Source organism: Pseudorca crassidens, chromosome 13 (genome assembly GCF_039906515.1).
Source record: "Pseudorca crassidens isolate mPseCra1 chromosome 13, mPseCra1.hap1, whole genome shotgun sequence".
NCBI lineage: Eukaryota > Metazoa > Chordata > Mammalia > Artiodactyla > Delphinidae > Pseudorca > Pseudorca crassidens.
In genome coordinates, this window is record NC_090308.1 from 9,628,516 (window position 1) to 9,641,613 (window position 13,098).

Genomic DNA, 13,098 nt, shown 5'->3' on the forward strand with positions numbered 1-13,098 from the left:
ACCCTGGTTCTTTCATCATCTTTCCCCTTTTTGTGGCCTTGTGTATGAGAAATGATTACAATTACAGTACTTTTTTTTTTTAAAGTAAAGCATGTCAACATTGCTCTATGTCATCACTTTGCTGATTTAACACAGACTCTTTAAAGACTGTGACATTGGTGCAGTGAGAGAGAGAGAGATTTCCCCTTACCTGAAATGAAGTGATAGCATTGCTTTTAGGAAGGAGTTCATCAGTTCTACAGAAGATTTTCCAATCTGTACATACATACACATATATAAGTCAAATCTTCAACTATATTGAGACACACCCAGTAGATTCAGGATGGGGACTACGGAGGTCACTAAAATACCTACGTAGATTTAGGAATTTAGGCTCAGTAAATACATTTGCATCAGAAACTGGCCTCAGTTCCAGCACACAGTACATTCCCAAAAGTTTGGACTTCTACAGGAAGAAGAAATAACATAGGCTTCAACGAGCATCCTGGATGAAACACACTCATTCTTCCAAATCCTTCAGTAAAACAAAATCTCCAGCTCCTTCCATCCCTCAGAACTAGACCCTTTGGAACCTTGTGGTATTTCCCCAAATACCATAATTCTGAACTGTGACATCTGGTTTCCAGCTCTCCCAGGGTGGGATTTTTTTTAAAAGAGACAATCAGGAAGTTTGACATTCTAAGCAACCACTCTGCATTTCTATAGGAGACTCACTACCCTTCCCTGGCATCAGTACACACTAGATGATTCTGGCATTTTCTCCTAAACAAGGAAATGCCTCTTCTAGAAGGTATTTCAGATATGGTAGGACACCCTGCCCCCCCTTCCCTTAACTCCTTCACAAGCATCAGGGAACAACTAGACATCAGCGAGGCAGCTCCAATAGGGCCGTCAGGTTGTCTGGAGTTTCCCTGTAGTTCTTCTTCTCCACCCACTTGAGCTCAGGATTTGAGAACCAGGCCCGCTAGCCACAGTGTGCTGGACACGGCTCTCTATTTCTGACCGTGGCTATGACAGGGAGACCCAGCCAATGGGCCAGGGAAGTTGGAGGACCAGATGATGCTGACAATCTGGGGCGGGGACAGAGAATATAACTTACGGGCAAAGGGAAGTGCTACCTGCTCCAGGGGTCCCAGAAATTTCCCCTTGGGGCAACAAGATGGTGGGCAGTAGCAGGCGGTGGTTAATAGCACAGGGTGTCATGGCAGACCGACCTGTATTTGACTGCCAGCTCTGGTCAGATGACCTTCAGCAAATCTGAGCACCAGCTTTCTCTTACATAAAATAGGAACATTAATAGCATCTAAACATCATGGAGTGGCTGTGGTGAGTCTTAAATGAGATCATACATGGAAAGAGGTTAGCATAATGCCGGGCACAAGAGAAGTACTTAATAAAAATAGCTATTAATACTATTCTACCTTTTCATCGTGGACCAATAAACAAATTACTTTACAGGAAAAGGGCAGGGAATATTTTATTTCAGTGGACACAGGTAAATGCTTAAGCTGGTGCATAAAAGAGAAAGTCTAAAAGCTAATGAAGTAGCATCATAATAATGCTGGAAAGAACAGGGTAGAGAACAGGCAGCAGGGGAGAGCGAATGGGAAAGGCAGGAAGGAATCCCAGAGAGGCAGGTGCAGTTCAATTCTAGACAAAGTTCTTGGTCTAGCAGAATGTTCATGAGGTCCTGAAATGACCACACTGCAAATAAAAATTACACAAAGGATTAACTGCGGTAATTTTGGAGATGAGTAGGGAGGTGCAAATAAGAATAGGAGAAATGGACAGAAAATGTCACCTTCTGAAAAGAAAACTGGCAAAAATCAATCAAATTAACCATCTTTGATGCCTGCCTTTTTTCTTTTTTTCTTGCATATTCAAGTGTGGCTATCTAGTATACAGCATACAACGTGACTGCAAAATGTATGGGAAGAGGTCATCACAGAGCAATCACAGCCAATAGACTAGTTATAAGGCAAAAAATAAATGAAACCATCAATTTTAAAAGCAATTTTATGGTGAATATTACCAGTAGAAATAACTAACACAAAAAGAAGCCAATTATGGCTTAAAAAATTCACACAGTAAAAAATTAAGTCACCAGGAAAATTTGTTGTAGTAGAAATAGCAGTTCTATAAGAAAATCTGGGACTTCCCTGGCAGTCCAGTGGTTAAGACACTGCACTTCCCAGTGCAGGGGGAGTGGGTTCAATCCCTGGTCAGGGAACTAAGATCCCACATGCTGTGGGATGCAACCAAAAATTGAAAAAAATTGGAAAAAAAAAAAAAAAGAAAATTCATAATGGCAGCTTTCATAATATTAAAAAAAATCACAAAAAAATCTTAGTTATAAATTTTACACAGAAAAGAAATCACTCCAATAAAAATAATTTTGGTACAATAAAAATGGCAATGAGAAAAAATTGGAAATAGTGTAGCTTTACAATAGAGAAAATTAAGGTCTTAAATTCGCTTAAGAATGTTCTCCTCAGAAAGCATTTTCTTCAACAAAACTCCATCAGTGTTATTAAAATTCCAATGAAAATGTTTCTACCCTTAAACATAGAATTAAGATGTCTTTGGGGAGAAAACTAACAAGTCAGATGGGTGGTGAACACACCCTGTTTCCAGAGCCCTTGCAGGAATTGCACTCTCTGGGACAGTGTAGACCTGAGCTGCTGACAAGGCCAGTGCCTCCGTGGAGGCAGGAAGCTGACTGCTTGCTTCCTAGACGGCTCCTCCAGAGGATACCCAGCCCAAGGACGGCTTTAAGAGGCAATGAAAGATAAACTCCAGTGTTAGAAATGGTGACTGTTTCCGGGTACTACAAGGAAAATTCTTGGATGATGAGAATTTGACCAAAAGAGTATGGGAGAGAGAGAGAAAGAAGAAAGGAGGAGGGAGAGGAGGGAGGAGAGGAGAGGAGAGAAGGCAGCGGAGAAGGGGGAGGAGAGGAAGAGGAGGGAGGGGAGAGGGGGTCAGAGCAGAGGGAAGGGAGGCGCAAACATGGGCACTGTCCAGCAGAGTGGTACTCTAGCCGGCCAGTAAAAGGTTCAGAGTGGAGACAATAATTCTTCAGATTCTGCCACAGCACAGGTGAATTTTTTAAAGGCCACCTGGCTTCCTTTAATCTGATTCCATCCTCACCAAGCAGCCATTAGATCACTTACTTGGGGTCGGGGTTACCGTGACACGGGGAGAGAGCTTCCTAAATAACTAGCCTTGCTTTTAGAGCCCAACAGGCGGAGTGCATATTTCAGCTTACAGTTGCCGTCCCTGTCTTGGCAACCTCAGGATGGGAAGAGATGCACACGGGACAGAAGGAAGGAGGGAGACCTGCCTCTTTCCCCTATTTTGATCCCTGGAAAGGTCTATCCCTAATTGAAATGAAATGCTTGGAGCCCGTGAAGGTGGTATCGTAATTTTTTCTAAGCCCAAATCAGTTGCTTAGTATCTGATCGTCCCCAAGTGAACTGAAAGAACTGAGTTTCCAAAACTAAAAAGTTTCCAAGCAGGACTCCAATGACCCCAGCAGGACCTCCCTGGACTCCTGTTGGCATTCTTGGCTGTCTTTTTAGCTGCAACATGAGTTATTGGGAAGGCTCTTTCAGAAGAAAGAAGTGTAAGGCGTTTCCGGAGACTTGGAACAGACTCTGAGACACACAGCCTCCTCTTCGCCACCCACTCCTCTCCAGAAATCTGAAGACGGGGTAGCTGGTCAGATGCTTGGCCAATCTTCAATCAGCTCCTCAGATGGAGGTTTCAAGTGGCTGTTCTGGGCTTCTACACGCAGAGAAATACAATGGATAATTGGAATCAACAGCCCTAATAATAAAAAGTTTCCAAATCGCATTTTTCATTTTTCCTTCTTTAGAGAGCACAAAATAAATGTGGTAGGATTTCATTGAAACATCATCTTATTTTCCACAGCCAAGTGATATACGGGAGAACTCCTTATAAAGCATTAGACCAGCTCTGCTGTTTATTTCCATCACAAACCGGGTCGCTTTTTAATGAGAATCTGTGTTTATAGAAGGTGAAGAGAGAACCAAGTGGGAAAAGAGGAGAATTTTTCTCAAAAATTTCTATGATTTACTGAGCTAATCCTGACAAGAACCTCACAGGCTCTGGGTCCTTATTCCCATGTTGAAGTTAAGAACATGGTGGGATGAGGTTTAGAAAGTGCACAACTAGCCTAAAGTCCCACAACCAGAGGACAGGAGAGCCTTCTTCCTTCTCCTCTCTCCTTTCTTCTCTTCCTCCTTTTTATTTTTGACAGCTTTATTGTGGTATAAATTACATTACATAACAGTTATCCATTGTAAGTGCGCGATACAATGATTTTAGTAAATGTATTAGCTTATGCAACCATCACCACAATGTATTTTACACCATTTTCATCCCTCCAACAAGTTCTCTTACATCCAGGTGTGGTCAGCCCTCAGTCCTAGCCCCAGCCTGGGCAATCCCTGATTTGCTCTCTTTTCTGAAAGTTTGCCCTTTCTGGACATTTCATATAAATGGACCCACACAGTATTTAGTCTTCTGATTTGGCTTCTTTCAACCTGTGTCAACACTTTGCTCCATGTTACTGCTTAACAGTATTCCATTGTGTGGACTGACCACATACTGTACATCAGTTCACCCACCGATGGACATGTGGGCTGTTTCCTGTTTTTGGTTATTAGGTATAATGCACATACAAGCACGTGTATTTTCATTTCTCTTGGATATATACGGAGGCGTAGAATTGCTGGGTCATATGGTAACTTTAACTTCTTGAGGACTTTTGAGAAGAGTTTTCCAAAGTGGCTGCACCATTTTACGTTCCCACCTGTAACGCATGAGGGTTCCAATTTGTCCACATCCTCATCAACACCGTCCGTCTTTCTGGTTGGAGCCATTTTAGTGGGTGTCAAGTGGTACTGCACTATGGTTTTGATTTGCATTTCCCTAACAACTAATGATGTTGAGCATCTTTTCATGTGCTTATTGGCCATTCATATATATGCTTTGAAAAAAATGTTCAATTCTTTACCCATCTTTTAATTGGGTTGTTTGTCTTATTATTGACTTGTAAGAGATCTTAATATGTTCTAGATACAAGTACGAAATGTTTTATCAGATGTTCGATTTGTGAATATTTTCTCCCAGTCTGTGGTTTGTCTTTTCATTTTCTTAAATGGTATCTTTTGAAGCACAAAAGTTTTTAATTTGATGAAATTCAATTTATCATCTTTTTCTTTTACAGATCACGTTTTTGGTGTCATATCTAAGAACTCTGCCTAACACAAGGTCATGAAAATTTTCTCTATGTTTCCTTCAGAAGTTTTATCATTTTCGCTCTTATATGTAGGTCTATGATTCATTTAAAATTTATGTATGGTGTGAGGTAAGGGTTCAAATTCATCTTTCTAATATGGACGACCAGTTTCTTTACTTGCTATGTGTTTTTTCAGATTTTTTATTTCTTCCTGAGTCGTTCTTTTTGGTAATTGTGGCTTTCTAAGAATTTGTTCATTTGTCTAAGTGGTCTCATTTGTAGCATAAAGTTAAAATCCTATGGTGATGCCCCTGCTTTCATTCCTGATTTCGGTAATTCACATCTTCTCTCTTTTTCTCTGTCTTGTTTTGGAGTGGAAGGTCAGGGGAGTATAGTCACAGGTTTGTCAATTTTGTTGACCTTCTCTAAGGACTAACTTTTGGGCTCACTGATATTCTCTGTTGTTTTCCGTATTCTGTTTCATTGATTTCCACTGTCATCTTTAAGACTTCCTTACTCCTACTTGCTTTGAGTTCAGTTTGCTCTTCTTTGTCCAGTTTCTTAAGGTGAAAGTTTCAGTTTCTGGTTTTTTCCATGCTCCACTCCAAATCAAGTCAGCCCCTCAGACAGAGATGCTGCTGGTTTTCAGGGCTTGTCCTGTCCAGGTAGAACTTCCTCACCTCTGAACGCAGGTTAGCAATTAGAGCAGCCCCAGGACAGAATGCCACAGACTCCCACTGTTCTTACCCAGAGTTCGTCAGTTTTTCATGAATAACCACTCCTCAAATTCCAGAGTCATGAAATGATTGTTTCTGATTATTTTGTCTAGGCTCATCATTGCCTTTCAGGGAAGGATGTGCCAGGCTACTAATTTCTGCCATGCCAAAGCCCTGTCTCTACAGTCCCTTTTCTCTCCTTCACGGGAAACAAAATTTGGTTTTATCTTTTACCCCATCTAGTTCCCTCACAGAATCTGTGTCTCTGGGGGGCGGAGACATGGGGGCAGAGCTGGTTTTTAACAATTGCTTATGTTGAAAAATACTGCTCTGAGATTATCAACTTTAAGAGAAAAAAAAAAACTAAACAAAACAACAAAAAAATTGCACTTCAGTGAATCATTCAACTTCCTCAGTGTTAATGATGGAAAGTCTGTGCCTCTTAGAATCTGCATTCATCATAGAGAATTCCAATGGCACTCTTTATTATCCACTTTGTAAGGAAGGCAGAAAACCCCCCAGTTCCTGACCTTGCTGATTCTGCAGATGCTCCTAGCACTAACAGGGAGGTGGGAGGGAAAATAAGATCACAGCAGGAAAATGCTTAACGGCCAGTGTGGGGAGCTGGGCTGTCTGCACACTGCTTGAGAAGGAGTTTCGAGCTTGTGCCAGTTTGACATGGGCATAGACTACGCAGTTTCTAGAGGCCCCGTTCTATTCCTTGAAGGAAACTGGGCCTTCAAGAGCAAGAACATCCCTAAAGAACAACGGATGAGACCCAGGAGACCTGGGTTGAAGGCTCTGGCTCTGCCACTTTCTCCCATTTAACCACTTTGGGGCTTCGTTTTCTTATTTGTAAAATGGGTGTCATAATAAAGTCTTCCTCACAAACTTGCTGGGATGTGATCAAATTCAATGACCGTCATGGATGGCCTTTACAGATTATTAACAAGCTATAAATGTAGGCTTTAGATTATGAAATAATACCCTGTGTTCAAATCTCAATAGGTGGTGTCAAAGAAAGAGACTGTCTCCCCACTTCCCTACCTCAGGACACAAGGAGGCTGCAGCCCAGCAGACAACTCACATACACTCCCATCATCAACTCCTTTACTGCTTCCCTCCCAGGTGACAGGGATGAAGGATGGAAGCAGACGCTCAGAGAAGGACATGTCTGTGCTTCAGCACTTGGGGAGGTGGACCAGAGCAGATGGTACCTATCAAGACCCACACTTGTACCTCTTTATACTGTGGAAAGTGGGGGTCTTTCCTCTGAGTGGGCTGTGAACGGAAGCCCACTGGGAGAGAACTATTTCTGTCAAATGATTTTTCATGCCTAAACTTTATGTTCACACTGAGTCATCACAGCCCCCTGCCACGCTTGTCAAATTATCCCTGTACCACAGCAAGCCGCACATTCACAAAGGCAAACTTTTAAGAGGAAGCTCTCTTTTTAATTAAAAAAAGGACTTTAAGGGTTCTTTGTATGAGGGATTAGGATTGGTTTTAATATCTTTAAAATGGATTGCTGGAAATTTTTAATCCTAGGATTTCCAATATCTAAGGAAAAATAAAGCCATTCATCTCAATATATACCAGAAATATACATCTTTGTTATGCCTTAATAAAGGAAATGCTGGATCCTAGGCTGGATAAATAGGACAGCCGTCTAAGATGTAACGTTTCCAGGTTTACATCATGGAAACCAGAGTTCAGCTATGATGATGATAAAAGGGAATGAAGAGCAGCCACCAGGAACTACAGCTTTCACAACAGAGGCTCCTTCTCGGAGGGACTCGGACGCTCGGGTTTCAAAGAGCTCGGTGGCAGCGGGCTGCCTGACGGCACCGCCAGCGTGCCTCCAGTGCACCGGTCCCTCAGCCTTACCTCCGACCACTTTCCATCCCACCTCCTACTCAGGTCATCCTCAGGCCAAGTGAATGAAAACTTCGGGACTCCTCCCCGGGGACTTGGCACTGTCCAGCGCCCAGCCCCTCCTGCACGGGCTCCGCGTTTGTCCTCCCGCACTGGGGCTGAGCACAGGTGGGCAGTGACCAGAGGCTAAGGGCGGACCTTCAGGGTTACCTATTTGCCTTTCCAGGTCGGCGGCTTCATCAGGTGTGGCTCGCGGAAGGACGCCAGGGTCGCTGAAGCTGGTGCGCAGCAGGGTCCCCATCACAAAGAAGAACAGAATGCCACCGACCACGGGGATAGCAGGGGTGATTTTCACTGCTAGATACGGACAGCTGCCAGCAGGTTGGGAGGCGGGGGGGAGGGGAGAAAGAAAGGAAATACAATGTCAGTAATCAACAGTGATCACTGTATTTTCCAAGAAACTAACGGCTTTTTTGGAGAAGCAAAATTGATTTCCATTAAAAATTCATCTATGTTTTAAGCATTTACATTTGGGGAGGTCTGCAATTCTCTCTTGTGGACAATTTAACCCCCCTTCTCAGCTACAATAATCCTCTGCTCCCACCGTGGTACTCAGGAAAGACACTGGCAGAAAAATTAAAATAACCCTGCTTGTACAATCCATGTAAGATGCACAGAGCTTGCACCCTTTGTCCTGTAAACAGAGCACATGATTTATGGGACTCTCCACCCATCTCTGGAATTGCATAACATAGGACGACACCAGCTTGGAACTGTCTTCATCACACCCGGCCCTTCCTCCCTGGGTCAGACAACTCAGGGCACGGAGGAACGCAGAGAACCACAAGCCACCCTCAAAAGGCAAGAAATCACTTTTTCAATAGTTTGGAGCTAATCTATGCAAAAGAGGTTAATGAGCTATGGAAATGTACTTGCAGGCCGTTTCCGAAGAGGATTAAAAGGATTTAGGCAGCTGGAATATAATAGTCTCATGCTCTTCAAGAAGGCATCTGAGCTACCAACGGATGAACACGGCGCATCTTGATTCTACAAAACCCCTTCACTGTCCTGCAGTGAATGAACTGACACGCAGCAGGGGCTGTGATGAGTCAGGGAGAGATGCCCTTGGGACAGACTGACATCTATGCCAGCTGGCTCCAGGGATCCAGGAACCAGGCTTAAGCACCACCCTGGTCCACTGTCATTGCTCCCTGACTCTGCAGAGGCAGTGAGAGGCAGAGTGAAAAGTAGCTTGGTGCCTGGAGCTGGGTGAAGGATGGCCCTGCAATGACTATGGTCAGTGTATTGTCATCGCATTCAGTAACCTCATGGGCTTTGAGAAACACCACACAGAATCATGGAATTGTCACATCCAGAGTGGAAAGCACCTCCCAGATGGTCTGCCTCACCAGGGGATACTCTTCAGATACTCAAGACCACACAAAGAGAGGGAGCTGGAGAAGAAAGGGTTGGAAAGCTTTGCTCAAGAGGTGAGCCAGGGGGCTCATTCCTGGGGTGTTGGGGACAGCACCCCACTCCTGTGCAGTACTTGCAGAGAGGTGGCAAGGTCTCTGATGGGATGGCAAGGGGATGCTGGCAAGCATCCAGGCCTCGGGGACCACAGGCCATGGTCCCCTTTGCTGAGACCAACATCAGGCAAGTTAGAGCATCTAGTTTTCCAGCGGCTGGTGACTCAGGTCTATGTGGAGTGGTTACTGTGAACTAAAGACCAAGGGCCTGTCCTGAATCCCCTGCTCTGCAGAAACTAGAGACTTTCCAGCCACTTTAAGAAGATGGAAGAGCAACCCCAAACATGACTAGGTAAGATTGCCCACCAGACAAGTGGACTGCGGTCTCCAAGAGAATCACCTGATTTAGAGACACAAAATATGTGACATTTCTAACTTGTTTCATCTTTCCCACACCAGCTCCCCTGCAGAAACAGAACAGAATGAACGACAGAAAGTATCAGATCACACTTGGGCTGGATTGCCTGTTGTGACTTCTTTTCACAGGATTCATGGGAAACCATAAAAAACTATTAGTTGTCTGTCCTGCATCAACGTCCCCGCCCAAACTCCCAGGCACTTAGAGCCTTTTTGAACATCGTCAGAGATTCTCATAGAAAAGAGAATTCGGCAACGAGGACAAGAAGATATACAGGGATTGCTGTGGAAAAAAGGAATACAAGAGTGTCTAAGCTGAAGAATACCCTTTGTGAAAGCATTCACTTTAACTATGGAACGGACTTTTTTAATCCAATGGATTTTGTTGCGTAAAAAAGAGTCACTGCTTTTCCTAGAGTGTTTTCAGACAAACACTAACATAACTAAACTCTTCAGTGGTTTCCAGTTTTCTTAAAAATTTGATTTTATAATTTTAGGTACTGAAAAGCTTCAAATGAAACACTTTCCTGCAACAGAGACCCACTAGTTCTGAAAATTAGAAAGAAAACATTTAAAAGATGGTGCTGCTTGGGGTGCCTCCTGTTTTCGTTTTTGCTTTGCCTTTGGGAGCCCTTCTTTTATTGGGAAATAAATACAGAGTCAAAGAGGTGGGCCAGCCCTACAGCCTAACACAGAACTTGCATTTCAACTTGACACATGTAGAGAATAAAAGTCTTGTCAGGAAATGACCATCTTCCCTTTAAAGATTCAGTATAAAGTGACAATCAAAATCCCATTTAATACTGCCCTGAAATGTTCACATGGCTGCATCCCAGCTCTAGGGTACAGTGCAGTGCCAGGGGCTACAAAAACAGATACCTTTCCAAGGCGTGTCTATTACGTTAAATGGACCATGTTTGGACTGTGATGTGGAGCTTTTATGAAGAGCTGGAGATAAATATCAGTTGCTGCAAATCTATTGATTAAATCTCTGACTGTGATATCAATCAAGTTAATATCAAGGAACTCAAACTCCAAAGAACATTAGAAAGTATTTGTGTCATAAAATATGACTGACATTATCTTTGTTACTCTTATTGTCATATAAAAAGCAACCTGAAGTTGTATGAAGCCTTGAAAATGTGCTAGTGTACCACAATCAGAAATAAACACAGTCCATATTAAAGGCACAAAATTGACCCTGATACTAATAAACTTCAATTTATATAGATTAGCCTTAAAATTTTGTTTTAGTCCAAAAGAATCTACTCTAGGTGGACCTCTTTTTTTTTTTTTAACAAAATGGTTAGGAAAATGATCAATTGTGTAGAGGAGAATTTTTCCAGAACTGAAATTCATAATTCAACAGAAGAATGCCTGTTTGAACAAAGGCAGAGAATACAACAGGCCAACATTTTCCTCTTTCTCATTATTAATGAGTTTCAATAAGAAACAACTGGAACAGTTGTTAGGCAGCTGCACCCAGGTCACAGCTGGACAATATTACCTGGAGGGACCAGCCAGTAGGATGTGATCCACCTTGGGTGTTTAGGGGTGGAATTTATTTAGCTCCATTTGGCTTCTCCAGAGATGGATTCTTCAGTGCTGTTGGAACCCTCCTGTGGAGTTGATTTAGTAGATCTTAGGTTATGGTGTATTTGTTTTTCCCTTTTGGTTCTGAAATGTAACTTGGTTGACCTCAAGAGTTTGCCTGCTCACAGCAAGATGTCGTGAATGAGTAAGCCATGTCCTAAATGGTTTCTTGTTGTCCCAAGTGCATTGTATGTAAAGCTACCCACTGCTCCAGGCTGATGGCTCTGGAGGACTCCCACCGCTTCCACCCGCCTCTCCCCACCTCCCGCCGAGGATGTCTGCTGCCCTTGCCAATATCTGATATTCAGGATTAGAGATCAACGTCTTTAACTTTTCTGTCCCCTGGCACATTCTCATGGAGGAGACAAGACCCTGTGATTTAAGTTGTTTGCACTTGAGTGTCAATTCATTTATTCAGCCCTAGTCCGGGAAAGCAGGAAGACGAAGAATCTAGTTGATGGGTACATGCCTACCACCCTATGAAAAACTCAGATGGATCCTGACTTTTCTGGTCATGAGATGAAGGTAACAGAAAGTCCTTCAGTCACTTTAAGTGACAGACAGTCTCATTAACCATTTCAAAGTGTAACAATCCTAATTACCAGTGGAAATTTCTAACTTGGTTTTGTGTTAAACCTCCTCCCCCTCCCCAGCTGGCCAAGTGCCGTTTCTGGCCCCTCTGTGGCTGGAGAAGAAAGGACATGGGGGTAGGAAGGGGGCCGGGATTTGGAAGGTGCTGATTTGGAAGCTCTGTTACAAGGCGGCTTTGTGTTCTCTGGGTCTACCAGATGTTTAAACCTGTCCCGCTGGAGTCTGAGTCCTTCAGAAGCCCCCTGGAAGTCTAAGGGCGCTGCCCCGGGGGTACCCTTCTCCTCTCTCCCTCTTCTTGGGTAGAGAGGAGACAGCCTTCCTCCCGCCCTAAGGCCCATCCTTCCACTGCACTGTGGCCCCATTCCCCGCCTCTCATGAACCTCAGGGGTACTGCCCTGAATTCCTCAGCTCCCTGCTTCTCGCCTGGGGGACAGAACATCCATCTCAGCCCTCTGCTGCCCCACTTCAGGTTACCCCAAACACACCGACACATCTCTGTTCCAAAGCCTGCAATGACTCCCCTTCTCCTGCCAAATCAACTTCAAGCTCCTTCTCTGGCGTCCATACCCCATGGTGCCTAGTCTCCGGTCTCCCCTTCTCATGTCCTGCTCTACCCCCCTTTTCACACATACGGGGACAGCAACCCTGATCCCTGGCCTTCCCAGAAAGGCGCCTGCCACCCAGCCCTGGTGTCTGGAACACCCTCACCCCTAACTCAGCTTGTTAAAGCTGCCCCAACTTTCAAGTTCGCATAAGGACTTGGTGAAAAGATTTTCTGGGCTCCACCCCCGAGCTAAAGTGCTGGCTTCTTTTCCTAAAGCTCCGTAATATTTTTGTTTGCTTCTCTTGATGGTACTTGTGGCTGTTTGTGGACATGCCTCATGAAACTCACTGGACTGGAAGTCCTGGAGGGTGAGACTGGGCCCTGGTCAGCATGTGTCCTTCACAGCACCGGGCACAATGCCTTGCACAGGGTAGCTATTTGACAAGTACTTGTTGAGCAATTGAATGAATGAGACCTATTCACTGAATTTTACAGTAACACAGAAAAGAGCAGGAAAGTCAAATCAGCCATATTCTCAACATTGACAATGTACCCTGAGTCTAGAACTTGCTCCTCTAACTTCTAAGCTTGCTGGGTCTTGTAACGTCCTTCAAACAGGTGCTAAGG

The 13,098-nt window shown here is 44.0% G+C and overlaps 1 protein-coding gene across 4 annotated transcripts in view; it reads right to left on the reverse strand.

Annotated features, from left to right (window-relative positions):
• ZDHHC14 (zinc finger DHHC-type palmitoyltransferase 14) overlaps positions 1-13,098 on the reverse strand; it is a 276,640-nt gene that overhangs the window by 95,746 nt on the left and 167,796 nt on the right. For 2 of the 4 annotated variants that reach the window (XM_067701681.1, XM_067701679.1), the window contains exon 2: positions 8,056-8,228. In XM_067701681.1, coding sequence (XP_067557782.1) covers positions 8,056-8,228 — 173 coding nt within the window. The remainder of the gene's footprint in view (positions 1-8,055; positions 8,229-13,098) is intronic. The other 2 variants (XM_067701683.1, XM_067701680.1) reach the window with 1 other exon arrangement.